Here is a 25635-nt window from a genome sequence, read left to right on the forward strand (position 1 = left end):
GACGTACAGGCCTCTTGGCGCGGCGTTCGCACGGCCCCGCCCCAAGGCGCCGGAAGTGGAGTGTGGAGTCGCGCGGCGTGCTGTCTGTCAGTCTCTGTAGCTGAGAACTCCTGCGGTCGTGGGACTCTACCAGGCAGCGCGGGCTTTCCCGGTCCCCTCGGGCTGCGCGATCCGGAGGGCACAATGGACAGCAATGGTGAGTCGGGACGGGACGTGACCTGTTGGGCCTAAAGCAGAGCCGCACGGGGGTCCCTCCAGAAGTCACTTTCCAAGCTTGGGCTGATGGATTGGATGTGCCGCTTCTAGTAGCGACTGGGTCCCTTTCGCTGTCCCTGTAAGATGGGTCCCGAGGGTATTCCCAGACCTTCGTTCTCCCAGCGCTTTCGAGTGCCCTCCTCCAAAAAAGGGAGACTTAGACGAGGTGTGCAGATTTCGGCAGTCGTGATTTCCTCATATGTAAAGTATGAGTAAGATTCCCTGCCTTACTGGATCTGGTACTAGAATTTTTTTTAAAAGACGTATTTGATGTGCTCATCTAATATGGTTATCAGGGTGTTTTATTAAGTGAAACACAAGGGCAAACTGACATATGATACGTATCATTTAAAAAATACAGAGGGGGACGCCTGGGTGGCTCAGTGGGTTAAGCCGCTGCCTTCGGCTCAGGTCATGATCCCAGCATCCTGGGATCGAGTCCCACATCGGGCTCCTTGTTCTGTAGGGAGCCTGCTTCTCCCTCTGCCTCTGCCTGCCACTCTGTCTGCCTGTGCTCGCTCTCTCTCTCTCTGACAAATAAATAAATAAAATCTTTAAAAAAAATAAATAAAAAATACAGAGGGATGGACCTTTGCATGTACATGTACATATGTAAGTAAGTGAACAGGCTAGAATTGGCACGGACTGTCTGGACAGGTGGAGGGAAAATTGGTACAGTGGTTGACTCTGGGATTCTCCCAGGACTTGTAGTCAAGGATAAGAGGGAGGATGACCTACCACTGTCACGTGGTGGTGCTTAAATTTTATGCCTTTTGTGCACGGATAGCTTTTTCAAAAATGAGAAACACGTCTGGTAAATACTAAAGTCCGGTCATCTCTAGTCCCATCAGCATTTATAGTGCCTCTGAAGCCAAACACCCTCAAAAGAAAGTATTTTTAAAATTAGTTTGCTTCTGGGGCACCTGGGTGGCTCAGTCTGTTAAGCATCTGCGTTTGGCTCAGGTCATAATCTCAGGGTCCTGGGATCAAGTCCTGCGTCGGGCTCCCCACTCAGCAGGAGTCTGCTTCTTCCTCTGCCTCTCCCCTTCGTGTGTATGTGTGCCCTGTCTATCTCTCCCTCTCAAATAAATAAAATCTTAAATAAAATTAGTTTATTTCTTAAGTCACTGAAAAGCTCTCCGGTCTTACAACCTGCTAAATGAATTTGAAGCATCACTTTTTTCTCCCTCCACAGAGTTAATTGACTACTTTAAGTCTCAGATGAAAGAAGATCCTGACATGGCCTCAGCGGCAGCCGCCATCCGGACTTTGCTGGAGTTCTTGAAGAGAGATCAAGGTGAAGAGGGTCACATTCAAACACTCCTCTAGGAACTGGCAGAAGTGTAGAAAGTTGGGGCGCCTGAGTGGCTCAGTCAGTTAATTGTCCACCTTCCGCTCAGGTCATGATCCCAGGATCCTAGGAGTCTGTGTCACCCTCTCCCTCTGCCCCTTCCCACTGCTTGTGCACCTGTGCACGCTCGCTCTTTCTCTGTCAAATAAATAAATAAAATCTTAAAAAAAAAAAAAAGTGTAGAAAGTGAAACTGCGTGGGGGCCTATGGAAGGTAATGCAGCTCTGTTTCAACTTCTCCTTCATTTCAGTCTTCATTTTGACTTGGAAAGAGCCCATCAGTCATCATTTAATGGGTCCCCTTTCATAAGTGAGCTACACTTTGAATGAAGAGTGACTATGTTATATCAAGTTAACCATGAATCTTAAATTATAGCAACAGTTCAGCTTTGTAAGTGTTTATGGAGCTTCTGCCTTGCGCCAGAATTTGTGCACTTGCACAGAGTGTTCCAGAATTCTAGTATTAGCGTCATTCATTGTGATCGCCTACCCTTTCAGGCATCCTAAATATAAGTTTCTTGGTAAAGCATATGTCTTTCACAAGCAAAATAACAATAATAGTATTGATAATGCCTTCTTTAATCCAGAGGGCTGGCCTAAAGACATGTGTCTCTAAGACAACCTGCAGTGTCTTCCCATTGTACCTACAATAACACACAAACACTGAGCCTTTTCTACACCGCCTCTCAGACCTTTCTGCCACTTCTGCTTATTTCCTTCCATGCCGTCCCTCACTAAACTGTGCTTCAGTCTGGTGGCCTGTCACATCAAGTTCGTTCCCATCTCAGGTCTCTGAGTTGTTATAGTGTGCACCTGTACCTTTCCCACTGGACCTTTACGGGGCTGGATCCTTTCTTACTCAGGTTTCAGTTTAAATGGCCTCCACTCCAGAGGCCATCCCTGTTAGCCCCACGTTTCTCATCATTCTGCTGCTTTCTGTCCTCATTCAGTCTGTAACTTGTGTATTTCTTTGCTTGTTTACTGTCTGCCTCTTCCTCGAGAAGGGGAGTCCCATCAGAGCAGCGACCCTGTCTGCTCACTGGTGTCTCTGGTTGCATAATGTATGAATCACAGATCTGCCAAGGGGCTGTGATACTAACCTGAGCACCGCATTCCTCACGTGACCCGTGCAGGGGAGACGATCCAGGGCCTGCGAGCGAATCTCACCTGTGCCATAGAAACTCTGTGTGGCGTGGACTCCTCCGTGGCCGTGTCCTCCGGTGGGAAGCTCTTCCTGCGCTTCATCAGCCTGACTTCTCTAGAATATTCGGTGAGCCCCGCCCTCCTCGGGCCACCTGTCTGCTCCTGTGTGTGGCTGCAGGTATCCTCGGCTCTACCCCTCATTTTGCTCTTTTCTTCCTAGGATTACTCTAAATGTAAAAAGATCATGATTGAGCGGGGAGAAATTTTTCTCAGGAGAACATCCCTATCAAGAAATAAAATTGCAGATCTGTGCCATACTTTCATCAAAGATGGGGCGGTGAGTAGATTTCCTCACATGTGGTAATTGGGAGCAAGGACTTTGGACTTAGACTCTTGGGGGAAAATCCCTCCTCTGCCACTTATTCGCTTATTTGGACCAGTTACTTAACCACTCTGCGCTGGTTTTCTCATCCGCTAAATCAAGGTAACAGCAGCACCTGCCTCATCAGGTTGCTGTGGGAGGAGGTACTGAGACGATCTAAGGACTCTGTACTATGCCTGGCACATAAGCCCTGTACAAACGCGTAGATGCTACTAAGAGGCTGGCACATCAAACAGGCTGAGAGGGGCGCCGGGCTGGCTTGGTCAGAAGAGCGTACAGCTCTTGATCTCCGGATCCTGAGTTTGAGCCCCACATTTGGTGTAGAGATTACTGAAAAACAGTAAATAAAACTTTAAATAAAATAAACCAGAAGAGAAAAAAACCAGTGGGACAGCATGGATGATTCTTGGTTTAATAAGATGTCGTTATCAAAGAAGTGTTTTCATTATCGGGTATGTACTAAATCAAAATTAAATCAACACCTAACAGCTGTTGGCACTGGTTCATACTGAGTGTCTTCTCGGTGAAGGTCAGGGCTGGCCTGGGATGCTGTCTTTTATTTCTGGCGCTACTGCTGAGACGCGGAGCTGCCAAGGGATTCTAGGTGAAGTGAGGACGGGAGCTGCAGGTTAAGCCAGTCCCCCAGCAAAGGGGCAGTAAAACTTTTATGATGTCTCTCCAGTGGCGTCCCTCTCCTGCCATCCAAGCCTCCACGGACCATAAAATTCTTTACTTGTGTTTGACTTTGAAATCTCGTCCTGTTTTATTACCCCCTTCCCAACCTTTGAAGTGTGTTCTTCACGAAATGACGTAAGAGATGTGAGCGGAACTTGTACAAAAGCCAGTTGCAAACAAAGCTGCCTTGGGCCACACGGAGGCAGGACTGTGACCGCCTCCTGCGCCCTGGTGTGTGTGAATGTATTAATACCACCTGCATCAGCGCTGACTTCAGACTAAATTCAGAGCAGAGCTGCCCACGTTGGAACCTGCAGACGAACCACCTGGGGATCTTGTTCAGTGCCAGTTCTGATTCAGCAGGTCTGGGTTGGGGAGCTGAGAATCTGCATCTCTGACAGGCTCCCGGACGATGCCCAGAAAGGAGCGAGGGCGCGCTCTGTCAGTTTTGCATTATACAGAACCGCGTAGTCCGTTCATTAGAACAGAGCCGAAGTGAGTGTCTGCCCATTGTATCTGGCCCACAGATGGGTTGTTTACCTGAAATGGTGTTTATAAATTTAAAAAGAAGTTAGTTAGCCAACACTTCTGTCTTGGATTCTCAAGAAAAAAATCAGATGATGTGGCAATAGTAAGGACCGTGTGACAACAGCTGGGGCTCCGTCTCTCCTCTTTGCTGCTGGCCTTACCCTAGCCCCTGCATTTCTTCCTGCAACCTGCCTCATGCCTGCGGGCCTTGTCTTAGAACCATGTCTTTGAACTAGGAAGGCGCCCCCAAAGGAACCGAGCAGAACCTTCAGATAGAAAGGCTTTTGTATCTCGTGAGCAACACCACATGGAGATTCCACTCCTGCATTTGGTATGGGAAGAGGTGACCCACCCCCCACAGACGGGCCATCGAGAATCTCACTTGATTCCAGTTGATTTATGAGACAGCATAGAGAGAAGCCTGGGGGTACTGGGAACAGGCATGCTCAGGGCAGAGAGTATGGGGTGATCACTGTGAAGTTTGCCCTTTTGACAGAACTTTCTTGGTCCGCAGAGAATATTAACTCATGCCTACTCCAGAGTGGTCCTGAGAGTTTTGGAGGCAGCAGTGGCGGCCAAGAAGCGTTTCAGTGTGTACATCACAGAGTCACAGCCCGACTTATCGGGGCAAGTATCATTCCGTTTGGTTCTGGGCCCAGCGGTCATTTTAGAGAGCAAGGGAAGGATTAGAACCTGTGTAGGAAACCCCAGACCATGCCCCCCCACTGGCCAGTGACTCAGCCTTGCCATTGTGCCTTTTCCTGTCCCCGAAGAAAAATCTCTGTGTATTGGTAGTAGGCCACTGTGCAGGACCTAGATATGCCAATGGAAAAATTTTTATCAAGGAGTAGATAATTCCCATCTCCATCCAGAAGATCATGAAAGAAAAAACTGTCTCCTTTTTTGCTGTATTTGCATCTCTTACCCAGAGTCCCCAAGAATATAGTTTTCCTGAAACATGTTTTCTTCTAAAGAACCCAAATTCTTGTTTCCTTAGTCCAGAGTCTTAGAACATGCCCCTTAGTCCCTGAATATGAACTGAGTTTCAAGCTATTGTGATTTACCATTGTCCAAATTAAGTGACTCCTCATCTGCCACTATGGGACTTTAGCTCATGTTCTCAAAAATGTCATTTTCCAGTAAGAAAATGGCCAGAGCTCTCTGCCACCTCAATGTCCCTGTCACTGTGGTCCTGGATGCTGCTGTTGGGTAAGTTCCCATCTCCCCTGAGCACTGTTCATTTTCCTCACCCACTCCTGGGGTCAGATTGGAGTAGGGTTTCCGGTTGGAGTCCCATTCATAGAACTGCATGGGCTCATGTTCTGCCTCCGAATTGATGGCTGCATTAAACCAGCAAGCTCGTGAAAAGGTCTCGATGGTGTATGCAGGAGACGAGCTGTAGCGTGTTTCAGAGAATGGGAGTCATTTATGTGGCCTTAAGGTGCATTTTATTTTATTCTTTTAAAGATTTTATTTATTTGTCAAAGAGAGAGAGCCCAAGCAGGGGGAGAGGCAGAGGGAGAGGAAGAAGCAGGTTCCCCGCTGAGCAGGGAGCCCAATGCAGGACTCAATCCCAGGACCCTGGAACCATGACCTGAGCCAAAGGCCGACACTTAACCTACTGAGCCACCCAGGGTCCCTTATGATGCATCTTAAGAGCAAGGTGCGAAAGTCAGGCTCGAGTCAGTACATATAATCAGGACTCCCTCCTCAGCGGAAGGCATGGGCTGTCCTCAGTGGCACACTGGAATTCTTTGACTTACCCGTATGACTTCCACTTCCAAAACTGAGGACACACGTTCTGAGAATTGCCAATGTACCTCGTAAAAGAAAACAGGACTGAAAGTCTCTCGGGAAAAGAAAAGGAAAAAAAGACATAAGGCAGATATTTAAGGAAATTAGGAAAGCGTTCAAAAGAAAGCATTTTGGGGACGCCTGGGTGGCTCAGTGGGTTGGGCCGCTGCCTTCGGCTCAGGTCATGATCCCAGGGTCCTGGGATCGAGTCCCGCATTGGGCTCCTTGCTCGGCAGGGAGCCTGCTTCTGCCTCTGCCTGCCTCTCTGCCTGCTTGTGTGTACTCGCTTGCGCTCTCTCTCTCTCTCTGGCAAATGAATGAAATCTTAAAAAAAAAAAAAAAAGAAAGCATTTTGAAGAATTCTACTTCATTGTTCATTTTCAAAGGCAAATTGGCCTTCACCGTAGCTCAAAGATTCTTGAATTACATAACATTTTCTTCCAACTCCGGATCACGATAGGTTTTTAAATTTCTGTTTTGTTTGAAGTCGATCAGAAAAGAGAGTGTCGCACAGGTAGTGAGGATAAAGAGCGGGTCATGGGATTCTCACGTTCGTCACTGTACCCGTGCGTGTACGTGTGCCGGGCAGCCGTGGGGAGGGCACACATACGGCCAGGTCGGGGTGGGGGGGGTTGTGGTCACAGCGCGTTTTCATGCTCGTGGTTGCAGAACCGCCAGCGGTGCCCAGGTTGTCTCGGGTTTAGTGCTCTTTTGAAGGAAGGAAGTGATGAGAGGAACTTACATTGGTGAAAATGGAATACCGGTCTTTGTAGGTGATACTGCTGCTCATAAGAGCCAAGAAAAGAGTGTAATTTTGTTAAAAATTCCTCTAGGTATATCATGGAGAAAGTGGATCTTGTCATAGTTGGTGCTGAAGGAGTTGTTGAAAACGGAGGGATTATCAACAAGGTAAGAATGTCAGTTCCCCACAGTCCTTGCTCCGGGCAGGGAGGGGTCGCTGACCGACATCCTGGCGACGTTACCGTTTGCTCGCCCAGCACCCCCTTAGCCTCCAGATGACACCATCCCGGCAAATTGTCTCCCAGTCCCCAGATGCCACTGCAGTGGCCAAATTTTGGTCCCATTTCTTTGATCTATGTGAATCACAAGACTGCAGTTTATCTTCCTCAAAACATGTTTTAACTAGAATTGGGTTTGATTGTTGTTGTTTTTTTAAAATTGGGCATATTTGACATCAATATAGTGTGTTAAAATTTCTCCATCCGTTGCTTAACATAGAAAGATCTCATGATCCTTTGCTGCGTGGTGAAATGGATACCACATAGGGTTTTCACATGTACAGTTCAGGGCCGCGGTCTCACACAGCATGGCGCTCTCGAAGCCCATCTTCGTCATAGCGGGAGTCAGCACACCATGCCTGTTTATGGCCGAGTCACATTCCATCGCGTGCAGAGAGCACGTTTGTTTGCCCATTGACTCCTGTCCACCTGAGTCGTTTCTACCTTTCGGCTCTTGTAAATAAGGCTACTACAAACACGGGTGCAGTCGTCTATTTGAGTTCCGGTTTGCAGTTCCTACGGGTGCGAACCTGGGTGGAATTTCTGGGTCATGTGGTAATTCCATGTCTAGCATCCCGAGACCCACCAGACTTTTCCATAGTAGCCGCGCCACTGTCCATTCTCCTCAGCACTGCACAAGCATTCCAGTCTCTCTGCATTCCTGCTGACACTCGTTATTTTGGTTTTTCAATTATAGCCATGCTGGTAGGTGTGAAGTAGTACCTCCTTGTGGGTTGACTTGTGTTTGCCGAATAACAACAATCTTGAGCATCTTTTGAGAATGTGTGTATTGGCCATTTGTTTATCTTGAGAGAAATGTCGATTCTGTCATCTTTTTAAAAAGATCGTCTTTGATTCCAAAGCCAGATTTACATATTTTATGTTCATTCACACGCTTTCGAATATGCTATAAGATCTCATCCTTCTACTTTTTCTCTGACTCTCCAGATCGGAACCAACCAGATGGCCGTGTGTGCCAAAGCCCAGAACAAGCCTTTTTATGTTGTTGCAGAAAGTTTCAAGTTTGTACGACTCTTCCCACTAAACCAGCAGGATGTCCCAGATAAGTTTAAGGCAAGACTTTCTTTTTTACATATTTGAAGGGGTATTTGAGTCTCAACTGAGGCCTTTGGGCAGAAGCAGTGTAGGAATATTTCAGTGAGTTACTCCCCTCCCATCACTAGTTGCTCCCACACTTGCCATGCAAAGATCAGTGGTTGGCTGAGCTCAGACTCAGAGTCCCGTTTGTCCCCAGAACGTCCATCTCTCAGTCTCTCTTAGGCATGAGAGGGAGCTGCAAGGACACAGGGAAAGCTGATGGTTCCGTCCAAGCTTTGGAGTCAACTCTCCAGGCTCAGCCCCCATCTCCACCGCTCACTAACCACACGGCCCGGGGCAGATACGCTCGCTCTGTGCTCTGAATGTCCGTTATCTGTCAGATGAGCTGGAAGTGCATTCTGAGCCATACGACAGTTCTGAGAAAATCCAGGAGAAAAGCTTGGCACGTGCCAGGCACATAGTAAAGCTCTCCGTAAAGACCTGAAATTGTTATCTCGAGAGGTTTGGAGCCGTGAATCCAGCATGCCAGTGAGGGGAGACACAGTTTGGGTTTTTCATTAAATCGAAACCTTTGGCCGGGAGGCCGCCAGGCCGCCAGGCCGCCATCCTGACGTCCCCACTGCGCTCTGCCCTCCTCGCCAGCGTGCCACTCAGCTGGCTTTCCCCACGTGCAGGGAACACTTTCAGGTTGTAGCTAGCTACGCACTGATGGCTCAGGCCGAACCAGCACCACCTCTGAGCCCTGGTTGTGTGGGGAAAACCAACACGTGCTTCCTGTCTCCTCAGTATAAGGCAGATACTCTGAAGACGATGCAGACCAAACAAGATCTCAAAGAGGAGCACCCGTGGGTCGACTACACGTCCCCTTCCTTAATAACACTGCTGTTTACAGACCTGGGGGTGCTGACGCCCTCAGCAGTCAGCGACGAGCTCATCAAGCTGTATCTGTAACCACCGCGTCCCTTCCTCCCGCCGCACAGCTGATGTACCTGGGGCGGGGTGAGTAGCTTCTTGACCCCTCCGTGGGACAGGCCATACTGAATTTTTTTTTTTTAAAGATTTTATCTTTAATCTCTGCCCTCAACGTGGGGCTCGAACTTAACAACCCTGAGATCAAGAGTCATATGCTCCACTGACTGAGCCAGCCAGATGCCCCCAAAACGGATTTTTTTTTTTTTAACGAAGACTTAAGGACTAAGGACCTAAAACCGTAAGACTTATGATTTCTTACGACCATAAGAAAATTTCTTACCCATTTCAGCCCCATCTAAAGTGTGTTCATGGTTTCCCTAAAACCCAACCTGAATTGTGTTTATGGTGTCTAGATACTTTCCAGTTTCCAGAAATACAAGTTATATTATTGGCTATTTAACCAATGAAAGACATACCAAGCCCACCTCCCTTCTAACCTGCACTCCAGACTGATTTGCCAAAAGCATCGATTAAAGAGACGCAGGCCTGAAAAAGCAGGTGCTCCTACAGGCAGCCAGGCGCCCCTGTGGAAACCAACAGCCACCCAGGACACATTATAAATGGTGCCTTATGAGAAAGGCTGGAAACCCAGACTGAAGTCACATCAGACTTCCAGTGGTGACCTCAAGCCTGGGGCTGCCATCCCAACGTCGGTATTGGGACAGACGGGAAGGAAACCACCAAGAGAACCCAAGGAAGGTAGAAACAACATTTAGCAGGAGCAGCCTCCGTGGCTCAGCACATACGAAGACCTTCCAGAACATCTGTAAACCGAAAGTCTGTACCTGTGGAAGATGTGAATTACCTTTAAAACATGTTTGCTCCTGAACAGCTTTTTAAAAATTGTACCTGGGGACAAATTCAGCATCTTCTCAAATAAACTACACGCAAGATTTTTCTATGGTGTCGTATTGGTACTGAGTGCTACCCCAGGCCCGGAGGTACTGGCCATCTTGGTGAAGACAATGTAACCACATTCACACACTCAAGACATTCAAAATAGAAGGCAATAGTTTATTCGACACAAAGCATAATTTTTTTCCCTAGAATGACTTGCTTCCTTCCCCTAAAACTGTGGTGGAGACAGTTCTTCAAAGAGAAGAAAACCCCGGCAACAGCAGCCCCTCCACATGGGTGTTCTGTGCAGTTCCTCAGAGAGAGAACTCAAGTTTAGGGCAAGGACACCCACAAAGGTCAGGTGCAAAGACACCCACAAATAGTAAGGAAACTTAAAAGGCCAAAAATCAAGTATACTTCAGTATCTTTATGTTAGAAAGTAAGTATAAAATAGGCACAGAAAAATGAGCTTTAATTTAGAGGGGACCCATCAAAATAAATACATCTATTATTTACACTCAGTCTTACCCTCTTCTGTTGGCCTTAAAGGCTGCTGTGGTTTCCATAAAGCAGTCATGAGTGTGAAGCGCGCCCTCCGTCCCCAGTGTGAACACGACTTTCCTGGATGCCAGCTGTGGGTCCAGCACACGGGGAAAGTGTGTGGGCACTGTGTGGGGCGCTGTGCAGGGCCCACTCGCCATTCTGCCTGCACTCAAGTACGCCCTGGGGCCGGGTCAGCAGTCCTCTTCCGAATCAGGGATCTCCATATCTGCTCTCGGGACTGTTCTCTTGCCCCTTGAAAACAACCCCTTCTCAAATTCTTCTTCAGTAATTTTGCCTTTCTTAAACTTTTTCAAGAGCCTCGTGTCGTTGAGAAGTTCCTCCATGTCCTCGTCTTCAATATCGGAACCCTAAATGCACAAAGTGACAAACCACTTTAGGGAACTCTTTAGGGACATGCTCTCACAGCAACGGACACGCTCTCGGATCAGCTTCCACAAACATGTCACACTCCCAACCAAGTCCCAACAGAATACAGAAATACGAGAGCCCCACGCAATCCCTACTACAAGACACTACTTTGATAAAATTCATTCAGAATTCTCCGCTGAGTATTCAAGTAATGAAAACTGTACCTCTTCCCTCTTCCTTTTTTCATTCATTTTTTTCTTCTTCTCCTTTTTGGCCTTCTGCTTTGACCAAGCTTTATTTTTTATGAATTTTCTTCTCCCTTCATTTTCTCTTTTCTCTTTTCTTTGTTGCTCCAGTAGTTTCTGCCTCTGCTTCTCTCTAACTTTATCTTTAAATGGAATGGTGTCTGTGTTAACATCTGCAGGCACGAAATCTGGAAACTGCCTTCCTCTGAGTTCTGGCATCTTGGGCATCCTCAGCAGGGCAAATCCTCGAGCAAGACTAGCAAAATCAAGATCTAATTAAACCAAAACGTCAGAGTTAGCACACCCAGAATAGAATCATAAGCACCAACCCAAAGAAGACGGCTCTTTTCTAACCGAATGATTGAATGGGTTCGTTTTAATTAGAATTAAAATAATTATTTTTTACCAAAAAGGAATACTGGGCAGCAAATTTGTTCTGTCTACACAAACCCTAAGAACGCTTCTTTTAAATATTTAGAAAATACTAACCCTGACATACGCCTTTTTTTTTTTTAAGATTTTATTTATTTGACAGAGATCACAAGTAGGCAGAGAGGCAGGCAGAGAGAGAGAGGGAAGCAGGCTCCCTGCTGAGCAGAGAGCCCGATGCGGGGCTCGATCCCAGGACACTGAGATCATGACCTGAGCCAAAGGCAGAGGCTTTAACCCTCTGAGCCACCCAGGCGCCCCACACCTAACATTTTTATAAGACAAAGAAGTTTCACACCTGTACTACTTGTAAGGCCATAGGTGTTTAAGGAGACAATTACATAAAATCACCTTACCCTTTATTCTGAAGATGAGGTTGCATTCATGCTTCGCATAAGCCTGGACATAGGACACAAAGGCTTTCATGCCCTTTTCAAACACTGCTCTGTCAGCCAAGGCCATGGACTTGAGCTTTGGAAGGAGGTCTCCTGTGTTTTTCTGGAGTTTCATCTCCTGCAGGGGGCACTGCACACAGACCACATGCTCACCTCTTCTGGCTGGGATGCCCTCACCCCCCAAAACCCCATCAGAGCCAGTGTAAAACCAAAGGCAAAACAATTCATTGTAATCTAATCAGAGACACTGAAGCCCAAATTCCCAAGTACGTTACTTAGTCTGACATTTTTTAAAGGAAAATTTTAAAATCAATTTTACATAAAAATCCTGATTTCTAGTTGGGGAATACCCAACACTAGGTCTGTGTTCCCAAGTACTGACACTCAGCTGGAGCTGAGCAGTGGCTGCCACCCTGAATGGGCCTGGAGCCTCCCCACTGCCTTCAGGCCAGCCAGCTCCTGCCCTTGCATCACCACCTGGCCCCCCAGAGTGTGTAGACCCCTCCTCTAAGTTCCGGGCCACTTGCTGGAAAAGGACTCTACCAAGTACCCTATCACTGGGCATGCTATATGAAAAAAGGAGACCACTTACTTTCTGGTTAATTTCAAGGAAACTGACGTAGGACTCTTCCATGGGAAGGAGGAACACAAGCGCGCTGCCACCGTGGCCAATGCGGGCTGTACGGCCACAGCGATGAACAAAGGCACTGTGAATGGGGGACGGGACGGCAATCACCATGCGAGAGTGGGCAAACAGGGACCCAGACTCCATGGCTCAGCCCAACCCTGCCTCTCACTAGGGTCACAGATACAAATGCTGGCAGTTAAATATAGACCGCAAACCAGACAGGATTCAGCAAGACACTTAATGTGAACTACGAAAGTTCACATGTATGCCTATCTGATGATACAGGTAAAACAGGTCCTAGTAGAAAACTGGAAGACAAACGTAGAGAAAAGTGGCCTGTAAGCCCTCCAACAAAAAGTAATGATCGTTACCACTCGGGAGGTCTATTTCCCCACATTTTCCTATTTGGAAGGATCTATGAGGAAATTAAGTTTGTTCTGGGAGAGTAAGACTTTTGTATACGGAGTCATGTATTGATTTCCTTTAAGCATCTATCAGATGCTTCTGTGCATGAACTTTAAAAAGCACATGGAGGGGCACCTGGGTGGCTCAGTTAAGCATCTGCCTTCAGCTCAGGTCATGATCCCAGGGTCCTGGGATCGGGCTCCCGTTTAGTGGGGAGTCTGCTTCTCCCTCTGCCTCTGCCTGCCGCTCCCCTTGCTTATGCTATCTGTCTCCCGCTCTCTCTCTTGTGTCATATAAATCAATAAAATATTTTAAGAAAATTGTCACTGTTTAAAAAAAAAAAGAAAAAGAAAGCATGTGAAAATAACAAATCATATACTATGGCATCACTATTTTCACACGTCAAGGATGGTTCACCTGTTCATCCATTTTTGCTAAGTAATTTTTTTTTTTAAGATTTTATTTATTTGACAGAGAGAGATCACAGGCAGGCAGAATAGCAGGCAGAGAGAGGCTGGTAAGCAGGCTCCCTGCCGAGCAGAGAGCCCCATGTGGGGCTCGATCCCAGGACCCCGAGGTCATGACCTGAGCTAAAGGCAGAAGCTTAACCCACTGAGCCACCCAGGTGCCCCAAAAGTAATGTTCTGATGAACATCATTATGTGTATCTTCGTCAGGATTCATGGGGCCGGATTCCTGACAGAGAGGGTCACATTCCGTCATGCCGTACCTTGCGCTGCTGGGAGGGTCGTACTGCAAAACCCAGTTTACTTCAGGAATGTCTATTCCTCGGGCCATGACATCAGTGCACACTAAAATCCCACTAGAAAATGAGAAAACATCATTCTGAGCAAGGGGGCAATCAACGTCCTCACCATCAGTCTTTCCCAGCCTCAATGAGGAGGACAACAGTACTGCACAGGTTCTGGAACCTCTCACAGATGCAAGCAGTTAGGAATCCCATTTTGACTTTTTTTTCCTCCTAAGGATATCTAGGACTTCACAAATTCCCAACGAAAACAGGGAAGAGACTGGGAAAGGACTTTTTAAATCAGCATACTCTTCTTTAAAACAAACCAAAAACTGTAGTGCGTCTAATCCTAGGTGTACAGTCCGTTCTATCACTCTGTCTAGGAGAATGCTTTTTTTTTAAAAAGATTTCATTTATTTATTTGACAGAGAGAGAGATCACAAGTAGGCAGAGAGGGAGGCGGGGGGGGGGGGGCGGGGGAGAGCAGAGAGCCCTATGCGGGGCTCAATCGCAGGACCCTGAGATCATGACCTGAGCCAAGGGCAGAGGCACTCCTAGAAGAGTGCTTTTAACAACACAGCCAGAAGGCTCTTAGAAAAGCAGAAAAATGTTACTTCTACATGCAGAATTAATTATGGCCACTGAGAGATGCGAGGTCCCAACCGTGCAGTGACCCAATGAGAACTTATGAGACTTCAATGAATTGCTCCTACCCAAATGCCCTCCACCCATTCAACAAATAGGTATCAAAACCCCTGGGCCAGGGGCTGGGCCAGATTCTCAGAGCTTACGATCTTGCAGGGAAGTCAGTGCTGCGCAGCACGACGCGGTCAGGCTGGGGATGGGGTGCCCCGGGGCCACACAGAGCAGGTGTGATAACTGGGCAGAGGAGAAAGAGGGTTCCAGGCAGAGAACACAGCCCACGTGAGGGACCTGCGGAAGCACACAGTGAGCTGCAGGGCAGCTAACGCACCTCTGCAATCTGCGGAACCCCATGAAGATCTTATCACGCTTGTGTTTCATCTTCCCGTGAATGCACATGATCTGCACACCCTTCACCAGGGCCTCCAGAGCCTTTCCGTAGTATTCCACACAGGCACAGGTGCTGCGAGAGCGGACAGAGGGCTCAGAGTCACTGGCCGCCTGGGTCCCCTACTGCAGGGGACGGAGGCGGCGAGCACCAGCTGCAGTAGAGAGGACCCCATCCTCTCTGGGACAATGACTACCAACATCAGCCACCCTAAACTCTAGATCTGAAGCCCTCCTGGAGTTCTGACAGCAGGAGAGAACAGTGGCTGCCACTGGGCTGGCTGCTTCAGGGCCATTCCTAGCCACTCCCTCCCTCACCTCTGCGACAGAGGCTGGGACAGCTGCACACTCGTTTCCTCTGCCTCTCTGAAGGTGAGCGGCTGCCCAGTGACTCACCTTTGGCCCCTGAAATGAAAGCCTGAGTCAGCTGGGGAAGAGGGGCTTCTAGAAAGCTTTCTGCTCTTCTGGTGTGAAGAATTCCCTCCCCCCCCCCCCTTTTCTGTTTTCAGTGCAGATGGGGCAGCAAGCATGACAGTGGCCATCTTCAAACCATGAAGGGACAGACATGAATAAAAGGCCAATGACAGTCACAGAAGTACTGACCTGGACACGGGGGAGACACAACCCAATGTCAGGACCTGCCTAACCTCTGGCCTACTTTCTACAGGAGAAAAATAACTCCTCCTGCTTAAGTCACAAACGCTGGGTTCTCAGTTACTTGAAGCAAAAACACTCCTGAGAGAATTCCAAACCTTAGGGGTACATGCATCTGTACGTTCTGGAGGTGACTGAACCCCAGATTCTCCCACCACAGCATCCAGAAGAATTACCTGAAGAAGACCAGGTGTTTTTCCTGCTTATGATTTCGAAGAAAATGTACCAACTGGTTAAATTTCTCATCTGCCTTACATACCTGCAAAGTAAAAAAGGAAATCAATTTTAAAAAAATTATAATAATCTCTTCAGCTATTTTCAGTTTCAGCCTTAAACGTTAAGGAATCCGATTTCCTCCACTGATAGAACACACTTCCGTCAGTGAATTAATCGGTCCACCTAGCTCTGAATGGGTGTCAGCATGTGCTGCTGACATAAGTCAGAGTCACGTCATGGAGACACACACACTCATCTAAAGCAATCGTCCCCAAATCCCAGTATACAGACAGGGACCACACCAGCTATATCCAGGGTAGGTTTTTGTTTTGTTTTGTTTTGTTTTGTTTTAAGTAAGTTCTATACCCAACATGGGGCTTGAACTCATGACCCCAAGATCAGGAGTTGCACGCTCTCCGGACGGAGCCAGCCAGGTATCCCTCCAGGGTAGATAGGGTAGATTTTAAATGCAGATTCTTGGGCACAGCACACAAACTCAGTAGGTCTAGGATTCAACCCAAGAATCCATACTATTTAAGAGCCCCCAGGAGATTCTGATACATCTCCATGTTCAGAAATCGCTGCTCTAAGATGGACCCAGGCTTCCAGAAAAGAATGTACAAAATTTGAAAGACCACCATGGAGACAGACTCCAGTCCCTCCTAATTCACTCAATGGCTGCATTCAGGCCCCTGCATGAGAGACATTTAAACCCATTTGCACGCACTCCCCCTATTTTTACCAAAACCAAATTCTCAATTTGGAATTTCTTCTCACACACTCAGATCTCTCTAAATACAATCAGTGAGGGGCGCCTGGGTGGCCCAGTGGTTAAGCCTCTGCCTTCGGCTCAGGTCATGATCCCAGGGTCCTGGGATCGAGCCCCACATCGGGCTCTCTGCTCAGCGGGGAGCCTGCTTCCTCCTCTCTCTCTGCCTGCCTCTCTGCCTACTTGTGATCTCTGTCTGTCAAATAAATAAATCTTTTAATAAATAAATAAATACATACATACATACATACATACAATTAGTGAAATGAATACAAAACAGCAGAAAGTCACAAGAGCCGCAGTCAGTGTCCAGAGCTAATAGTTACTGGTACTTACTATGTACTACACACTAGCCTAACCTGTATTAATCCATAGTAATCAATCAATCCTCACCACAACCCATGAAGTGGGTAGTAGTGAAGCCCCTTTGTACAGTAAGTGCATCTAGTTCAATTAGTAAGGGACAAAGCCAAGATGTGTCCCTGGGCTTTGTCCGGGGCCGTCGCATTCTGGCACCCACTCAGCCAGGCACGATACTACCTACGGACCCCTCCCTCTGCCCGGGAAAGGCGGGCTCCTGACTTTTCCAGCCCAGCCCGGAAACACCAGCAATGAAGAAGCCGCCCCAAATCCGGAAGCCTATGGATGTCAACACCGCCCTCCAGGCGGTTGCCCTAGAGGCAGTGCCACATCGCCCATGAGACCCCAGTCAGCATTCTGACCGAGCTGCGGGAATCGACAAAGAGATCCAGTGCGCACCATGTAGTAGTTCTCCAGGCGGGAAGGAGTTTTCTGAGTGCTGCTGGCCGCGACGCCCTTCTCCTTCACCGAAATCCGGACGGGGTTCCGTAGCCCTGCTCGCACCAGGCTCTCCACTTCCTGGGTCTGAGTGGCAGAGAAAAGGCCTGTTCTCCTCTGCTTTGGCAAAAACTCCAGGATGGTGTTTATGCTAAAAAAAAAAAGAGGGCTCCAGCTTAGCCTCTCGTTTATCAGCATCATCAACAAATACCACCTTAGGACACTAAACAGGTATTTAGAGACCAGGGGAAAAGCCATCACAGCATTCACAGTAGACATGAACCAGGGGATGAGATGATGAGCAAATTTTCTTCTCTACACTCTCTTTTCACTTTGTACTCTTTACACTCTTTATACTTTACTTTATACTCTCTTTATACTTTTCTTCTTTATACTCTAAATTTTTCCAAGTTTTCTCCAACATGAATACATAATTGTACTTTTATCACGTGGGGCAATTAAAAGAGAATGAAGATAAGACAAAAATCTTTTTGGAACTAAAAACCATTGACCTATACATTTTAAGTGAATTATATGATAGATGAATTATATCCCAATAGCTATTCAAAACACACACACACAAACTTTAAAAGAAATTATGAAAGAAAATACATCTTAAGAAGTAGAACTGGAACTTAAACTGTGTGGTAGTATTTGAAAAATCAAACAACCTGTGGGTTCATGACCTGAGCCGAAGGCAGAGGCTTAACCACTGAGCCACCCAGGAGCCCCTCACTGATTGTATTTAGAGAGATCTAAGTGTGTGAGAAGAAATTCCAATCAAATTTCATCTGATCTGAAATTCAAATGAGCCCAATAAAGGCAGTCATAAAGTGGCAAAGGAATTTCACTTTGCTCTCCTGTCTGCCAGTAACACCCAAAGCCAAAGAAACCCATAGTCCAGTACCTTGCCTCAAACCCCATGTCCAGAAGTCTGTCTGCTTCATCCAACACCAGGACGTCGAGGGACCTCACACAGCTGGCCAGATCCAAGCCTTCTGCCTTCCTCCGGAACATGTCCTCCAGGCGGCCTGGCGTGGCCACAATGATGTTCCCACTTTGAAAACACAATAAACATTTACCACACTCTCTGGACCTTGGGAACATCCGTGATTCCAAATAGTAAGTTTTGTAATGCCCCATGGTCACCCAGGTCATCTAAGTTCCCACTAAAAGGAAATACAGCCATGAGTGAGGGGACAGGGCTCAGGGCAGAAAAGTGAGGGCCATGAGGAAGGCAGACAGGTTCCAGGCCAAGACCCAGGGTGCTGTCGGCACACGCGGGGCCCACTGGCCACATCTGGCCTGCCCCTGCTTCCGTGCCGTCTTACTGACCATGCCCACCCATGCATGTATCGTCTCTGGCAGCTTTCACGCCCCAACAGTGGCGCTGAATACCTGTGACAAACCACGTGGTCCACCTAATATATTTATCATCTGTTCCGTTACAGAAAAGGTTGGCTGACCCCTGACCTAGAACAAGTTATTCAACCACGTTAGGCCCCAAGTAACTCATCTACAAAATGAAAGTGTGAACAGAATTAGAGAATTTTATGTTAAAGATCACAGCTGTAGATGAAACGACAAATACGGCCCCTCCACACCAGCTGACCCGCAAGAAGTTGGTTTTTTGTTTCGGGTTTTTTTTTTTTTAGAAGAAACTTTTGTTAAAGATTTTATTCATTTGACAGAGCGGAGCGAGAGAAAGAGCAAAAACGGGGAGCAGTAGGCGAGAGAGAAGCAGCCTCCCCACTGAGCAGGGAGCCCGATGGTGGGGCTCGATCCCAGAACCGTGGGATCATGACCTGAACTGAAGGCAGATGCTTAACTGACTGAGCCACCCAGATGCCCCTTCAATTTTAAGCAAGCTCTACACCCGAAGTGGGGTTCAAACCCGCAACCCCCACCCAAGTCAAGAGTTGCGTGCTCCACTGACTGAGCCAGCCAGGTCTCCCAAGGTTTTTGTTTTTGTTTTTTAATGTGAATTACATGCCAATGGTTTAAAAAGTGTAGAGCTCACACATAAAAATCTGGAATTCCATGTTCTTTTTAAAAAAATTCAATATCTGGCGATACTGAGCCCAGAATCCTCAAGGCAACCTCGCGGCTAGAGAGGAGTGTTTGACCGCGCACCGAGCAGTTCCTGCCCAGCCCCGCCCCAGCCCTTTCCCACACTCATGTTCTCCTCTCACCCCACACAACTTTGTGACCCCGGCTGAAAGGCACTGCGTAGGATAGCTGGAACATGGCAAATGCTAATAGAAGCAGTTCTCTTTATTAAGTTTCTCTGACAAACTAGCCACAAAACCCATCACTATTCGTAATAAACCTTATTCACGGTGCAACTGAAAAAAATCCCAAAGGGCTGATGGCCAGCATGCGGCCAAACATCCATCTGTTTTTTAAACACCTGTGTGTGCTCGGCACCGTGCAAGGCCCTGAAGATGCAACGCTGTGGGACAGACAGCACACTGACCGCTGAGCCTGCCTAGAGACACAGGGAACCTGACCCACGCAGTGCTCTAGAGGAAAGCTGGGTCTGTGCAGCAGCAGAGGCGCTGAGAAGGCAGCAGCAGTGGAGAATGGTGGCCTGGCAAGCCCTGTACGAACATTAGGATCCTTCCTAAGGGCCACAAGAAGCCAGTAAAGAGTTCTCAATGAGTGATATGATCAGGCTGGCACTCTGAAAAGGCCACCTGGGTTGCTCTTTGGGGAGTAGACTGTAAGAAGGCAAAGCAGAAACACACAGGACAGAACGCTACCGCAGGAGCCCGGGAGAGACAGGGTGGTCCAGATCAGAGCGGGAGAGGGGGCGAAGGGAAAAAATCAAAGGGCTAGAGATGTGTGCTCTGGAGAGAAAATGTGAATGGTCCGGTGATGGTTAATGAGGGCCGGGACAGAAGGGACAGTGGAGCATCAGGGCCAAGTCCCCGACTTCAGGAGAAGCACATGGGTAGACAGGTGACTGCGAAACCCCAGACGACATGAAGATATGGGAATAAAAAGCGCCCGTCCCAGACATGTCTGCAACAGCAGGGAGATGCCCGGGAAGCGCCAGGCAGACCAGCAGCTACCTGCAGCACTGGGACTCAGCGTGAGGTCAGGGACCACAGGAGTGAGATGAGACCACTTAGAGAGCCCCAAGTGAGAAAAGCAAGGGCCCTAAATTCTGTATAGTCAGCCTGGCGAGAGGCAGCGCCACCCCGACTCCCTTGTCCTCTGCAGGGTGAGACACACTGAAGGCGAAATGCTCGTCAGGCCTTATTCCCCAGGAAAGAGCCAGCAGGCAAAATGGGAAGGTGGCCTGGAGAAGACAACTTTTTGGGGAGAGGGCACTGCCGAAGGGAATGCGCCCCATGAGGCCTAGACCAGGTATCGCTTCCTCTTGGGTTCAGTGCCAAAGACAAGCAAGGGAAGAGCAGAAGCAAGCAAACTTACCCTTGTTCCTTAAACCTTGCAACATCTTCTCCAGGACTCCTGCCTCCGATCCAGAGAGTCTGGCTAAAACAAGCAACAGGTCACGAGCAGGTCAGGCAAAGTACCAGCGCGCGGCCACCAGGGGGCCACGTCCGACTCACCTGAACTGCGGCAAGTGCTTCGTGAAATGCGCCAGGACTTCATCTATCTGAATAGCCAGCTCCCGCGTGGGTGTGATGACGAGCGCCCCAACCTGCCCGAGTGTGGGGAAAGGAAACAGTGAGCAGAGCGGGCTCACTGAACACCCGCGCCAGGACTGTGCAGCTCACAGAGCCGAGTGCCCCGGGGAACAGGATTCTGAGCTTCCACTGCTTCCTCTGTCCCAGGGCTTCTCAGTGACTGCTCCAGATCCCGGCCAGTTCTCATTACTGGCAAACACGGGCTTCACAAACACCGAAATGCATCCCCCCCTGGGGGAAATGCAGGGTCAGGTTCCAGGGAGCTTCTGGTCATGTTCTGTCAATCAATCAATACAGAAGCTGGTTTTTCTGTGTGCTTCTGTTTAAAGACACCTTTAGTAATACAGAGTTGATTTATCAATACTGACTTTGCTGCGGGTCGCACTATAGCTCATGCCTGGATGGAGCGCATCTCGCACGCTTATGTTTTCCGAAAGGGCCATGCCAGCCTTCTGGCGCTCAGCAACACTAGCCACTGCTTCAGCTCTACTCCTGAGGCCGTTTTAAATGCTGAAGTCCCCAGCAAGAATCACAGCGGTAAACAGAAGGACGCCTGTTTATTATCGTCTGAGAGCTACGCAGGAAGGCAGAGCGTTGCCCTGTCCAGACTCGGCTGGGAATGAGCACAGGAGGTGACCCCGAGTCTTTGCTGCTCTGCACAAAGCCATGAATGACGGAGGAAACACAGAACTATTGATCTGGGGACCACAGGTAACTATCAACAGGCAGGCAGATTCAGAAACAGGGTATCTGCAGGTAATGAGGACAGATTTTTTTTTTTTTTTCAATCTTTTGACCAGCTTCTTTGAACTGTGACCTCTACAATGACGAAGTGAAAACACACCCCGTAGCGATGCTCACCTGATGCTTCTTTAGCTTCTCTCCCCTTCTCAGGAGAATTTCCAGGATAGGGATGACAAAAGCCAGCGTTTTGCCGCTACCTGTGACCTGCCGCGATGGAGAGAATTCGGCTTGCTTTTCCTCACAGTTCATTCTGGAGGGAAAACAGGGCGACAAGCTGCATTTCAATGAGGTACTCACCGCCTCTGCAGCGACGTCTTTGTTTCTCATGAACAGAGGGATGGTTGCGGACTAGAGAAAGAGATGCAAAGCCCCCGTTAGAGAATGCCAGGCTCCGCGGAGGTCGCCCAAAGCCCACGGAACACAGTGGGTGGCCTGGGTCACAGTGGGTCCCACCTACACACACACACACACAATACAGACCCCGAGTAGAGTCACCACAAAGCACCCCAGGGGGGTGGCTCAGAGGCAACACAGCAGAACACAGCTGTGGTGTCTGTACAGACAGTGTGGAGGGAACAGTGAGCTGAGCTGGGATTCCAGAGTCCTAAATACTAGCCCTGCCTCACGTCCTTTTCCTCTCTGGACCAGGGAGGGTTTGAGGACACTGAGTTTTGGAGTCCCTTCCAGCTCTCGTATCAAATAATGATTCCAGGGGTGCCTGGGTGGCTCAGTTGGTTAAGCCTCTGCCTTCAGCTCAGGTCATGATCCCGGGGTCCTGAGATCAAGCCCCACATTGGGCCCCCTGCTCAACGGGGAGCCTGCTTCTCCCTCTCCTTCTACATGGCTCCCCCTGCTTGTTCTCTCCTGCTCTCTGTCAAATAAATAAATAAATGAAATCTTAAAAAAAAAAAAAAAAAAGACAATGATTCCAATAAACCGTCTCATTTTAAACACCACAGGGTACCTCCAGGTCTTGCAGAAAGCAGACTCAGGTCTCAGCTTTGAGGTCATCCCCTCCCAGACCCCACTCCTGGTCCCCAGAGCCTGAGCTCCCCTATCACAGCACATGCAGCACTTTTTTTTTTTGAAGATTTTATTTATTTGGGGCGCCTGGGTGGCTCAGTGGGTTAAAGCCTCTGCCTTTGGCTCAGGTCATGATCCCGGGATCCTGGGATTGAGCCCCGCATCGGGCTCTCTGCTTGGCAGGGAGCCTGTTTCCTCCTCTCTCTCTGCCTGCCTCTCTACTTGTGATCTCTCTCCCTCTGTCAAATAAATAAATAAAATCTTGGGGAAAAAAAAAGTAAAAAGAAAAATGTAAAACGAATTTTACTATTGTGTTTTATTTAACCCAGGAGACCCAGACTAATGTCACTTTTAACAGGTAATGAGTATTTTAAAAATTAATTAATGAGATATGTTCCACTCCTTTTTTTAATCCTAAGTCTCCAAACTCCATCGCGCCTTCTACAGGTGGAGCACATCTCAATTTGGACTCACCATATTTCAAGTGTTCAAGAGCTTCATGTGTCTGCCAACTCCCACAGTGGACAGCATAGCCCCTGATTACCAACAACTGACGTCAGTGACTGGGTCTCCCTGCACTACAGTCCCAAGGCAGGGTTCGAAGTACCCCCAGCTGTCATCTCCTGCTTCCTCCACCTCTTTCCTGAGGATCTCATGGACATCTCAACTCAGTAATTCTTGAATTTCCCTCGGAAACGTGCTACCTCTCCCTGCCTTACTCATCTCAGTAATCGGTACCGCCATCTACCCAGCTGCTGAAGACAAAAACCTGACTCCCTCTAGATTCCCCTCTTTGGTAACCCCTACATCTGGTCCCCCAACAACCTGAACACTCTCTCAAACTTCCCTTCTCAGAATCCACTCTACTCCAAGTCACCACCACCTCTCACTTGACACTGGCCCCCTGACCTCCTGCTTCTCGAAGCCCCTGAAGTCCATTCTCCACACAGCAGTCACCTCCCTTCCCTTCATACGTTGCTTCCCATTAAGATGGCTTCCCGTTGCATTTAAATGGAATCCAAACTCCCCCAAGACCCTGCACAACGTGGACCCTCCTTTGCTCATCTCTTATACTATGCCTGATGGCTCCCACCAAAGGCCTTCTTTCTGTTCCTCCCAGGTCACCTCTAGCCCCAAACATCCGCACTGGCACTTCTCTCTACTGAGATATCCTGCCCCAATCACCCCCCAGTCAGCTCCTCAATCATTCTGGTATCAGCTCAATGGCACCTTCGGAGGGGCCTTCCCTAACACACCACCTTAACCTCCTGTCCTGGACCTCAGTGACACTTACCACCAACTGAAATTACCGTTTTCTACTCCTTTCTCCCTCCTTTCTCCCTGCAGTAGAAAATAAGGGGCGCCTGGGTGGCTCAGTGGGTTAAAGCCTCTGTCTTCGCACAGGCCATGACCCCAGAGTCCTGCTCTCTGCTCCGTGGGAAGCCTGCTTTTCCCCCTCTCTCTCTGCCTGCCTCTCTGCCTACTTGTGATCTCTGTCAAATAAATAAATAAAATCTTTTAAAAAAGAAAGAAAATAAGGTCCATGCCTGGGGACCAACACTGCAAAGTCCCCAGAGCCTAGAAAACCTGATACACAGTATATCCTCAACAAATATTTCTTGAATAAACAAATAAATGGGGCCAGAAGGCTTCACTTGGCCCGCATAGTAAAACGGCAGGTATTATTTTCTGAGCTCCCATAATGTGTCCAACACTGTCTTAGGGACGTCCCACAGTAACCCTACGAAACAGGTTAAGAAGGAAACGGCGCGGAGACGTTAAGTCACCTGCTAGAGGGGCAGCGCTGGGACGCAGCCGGCACTTGGGCCCCAGCACTCACAGGCGCGAGGGGCGGGGGGTGATGGTCGCGGGGGAGGTCAGGGCCCTGGCGCAGGGGCGCCGCCGCCCCCCAACCGCCGGCGTCATTAACCAGGGTAGGCAGACTGAAGACACGGCAGAAGTCCGGGGGGGGGGGGGGGGGGCGGCCCGCTCGGAGCCTCCCTGCCCCGCCTGCCACCCCCTTCTCCCGAGCACGGAGGACCCTTCCCCGTCCGGCCGCGCCAGGTACCTGCACCGGCGTCATGTACGGGAAGCCCAGCTCCCGCAGCGCGCCCAGCACCCGCGGGTGCAGCCGCATGGGCAGCGACTCCCAGGAGCCCTCCGTCACGTGCTCCATAGCGCGCTCGGCCTCGGCTGCCACGACCGCCACCCGGCCGCCACCCGGGCGGCGCCGGCGAGCACTTCCGCTTCCGGCCGTGCGCGGGACCGCCGGCAACCGTGCTCTAGCAGCAGAGTTCCCGAGCTCGGGGAAAGGGTCCTGCGCGAGCGAGATAAGCTGACCGCGGGGCAGTGAAAGTGGACGGTGGGGACGGGGCCAGAACGGAGGCGTACCGTCCCTCCCACGCAGCCGCCTTGGCTCGGGCGCATTCCCTCCGAGAACAGGTATTTCGGCGGAGGGATTCTGCCCTGGCTCGCTGGCTTCCTGCGCTCATCAGAGGCAGGTGGCAGCACAAGACCGCGTCCTGACCAAGGGACAGGTTGGTCTGGAGTGGATAGAAATGTACCCCGCTCCCGGAGCCCCGGTCAACACATATGCGAAATCGGGGATGGTGGGGACCCAGCGCTCGGTACACACTAAATGGTGGTTTACTTCCGACAAGGTTAGAGTCCCAAGTGAGAACATGATCTTCCTGTTCCTCGGTTCGCCGTCGCCTGGGGCGGGCTCATTTGTCCACGCACACATTCGTTCAGCAAGCTTTCATTCATGGCCTGCTACCTGCCGGACTCCGGCTCCGTGCGCGGCTTGCTGCCGTACTTAACAAATGTCATCTCAGTGAGGCCTTCCTTTCCTAATCACTAAAACCGCTCAGCCTGCCTCCCCTCCCCTCCATTGCACTTACTATTAATATACTTAATAGGTTCTTCTTCCTTCACTAAAAGAAGTTCCACGACAATGGGGAATTTTCTT

General features: G+C 49.1%; 2 protein-coding genes across 9 annotated transcripts; one reads left to right on the top strand and one right to left on the bottom strand.

Moving 5' to 3' along the window:
• The first annotated feature begins 45 nt into the window (after window positions 1-45).
• Window positions 46-18251, top strand: EIF2B1 (eukaryotic translation initiation factor 2B subunit alpha). Of its 4 annotated transcripts, none has more exons than XM_047696209.1 (10): window positions 46-196; window positions 1451-1552; window positions 2739-2875; window positions 2969-3085; window positions 4848-4960; window positions 5474-5542; window positions 6961-7036; window positions 8095-8220; window positions 8992-9204; window positions 18116-18251. In XM_047696209.1, the coding sequence occupies exons 1-9, from the start codon at window positions 184-186 to the stop codon at window positions 9154-9156; spliced, it is 918 nt and encodes a 305-aa protein (XP_047552165.1). In that variant the 5' UTR covers window positions 46-183; the 3' UTR covers window positions 9157-9204; window positions 18116-18251. The 4 variants fall into 4 exon arrangements, with proteins under 4 accessions (XP_047552165.1, XP_047552167.1, XP_047552164.1 ...); XM_047696211.1 differs by lacking the exon at window positions 18116-18251 and adding an exon at window positions 15475-15755; XM_047696208.1 differs by lacking the exon at window positions 18116-18251 and adding an exon at window positions 9688-10078.
• DDX55 (DEAD-box helicase 55) lies at window positions 10175-24913 on the bottom strand. Of its 5 annotated transcripts, XM_047696198.1 has the most exons (15): window positions 24736-24912; window positions 21942-21992; window positions 21762-21848; window positions 20823-20914; window positions 20683-20745; window positions 18152-18301; window positions 17206-17395; window positions 15638-15720; window positions 15204-15212; window positions 14752-14883; window positions 13758-13850; window positions 12588-12702; window positions 11957-12125; window positions 11151-11443; window positions 10175-10925 (listed from the first exon to the last, which is right to left on the bottom strand). In XM_047696198.1, exons 1-15 carry the CDS (start codon window positions 24841-24843, stop codon window positions 10749-10751), a joined length of 1812 nt encoding a protein of 603 aa, XP_047552154.1. In that variant the 5' UTR covers window positions 24844-24912; the 3' UTR covers window positions 10175-10748. The 5 variants fall into 5 exon arrangements, with proteins under 5 accessions (XP_047552154.1, XP_047552158.1, XP_047552157.1 ...); XM_047696202.1 differs by lacking the exon at window positions 13758-13850 and having other exon boundaries at window positions 24736-24913; XM_047696201.1 differs by lacking the exon at window positions 20683-20745.
• Between the last annotated feature and the right edge of the window lie 722 nt (window positions 24914-25635).

This window comes from Lutra lutra, chromosome 12 (genome assembly GCF_902655055.1).
Source record: "Lutra lutra chromosome 12, mLutLut1.2, whole genome shotgun sequence".
NCBI lineage: Eukaryota > Metazoa > Chordata > Mammalia > Carnivora > Mustelidae > Lutra > Lutra lutra.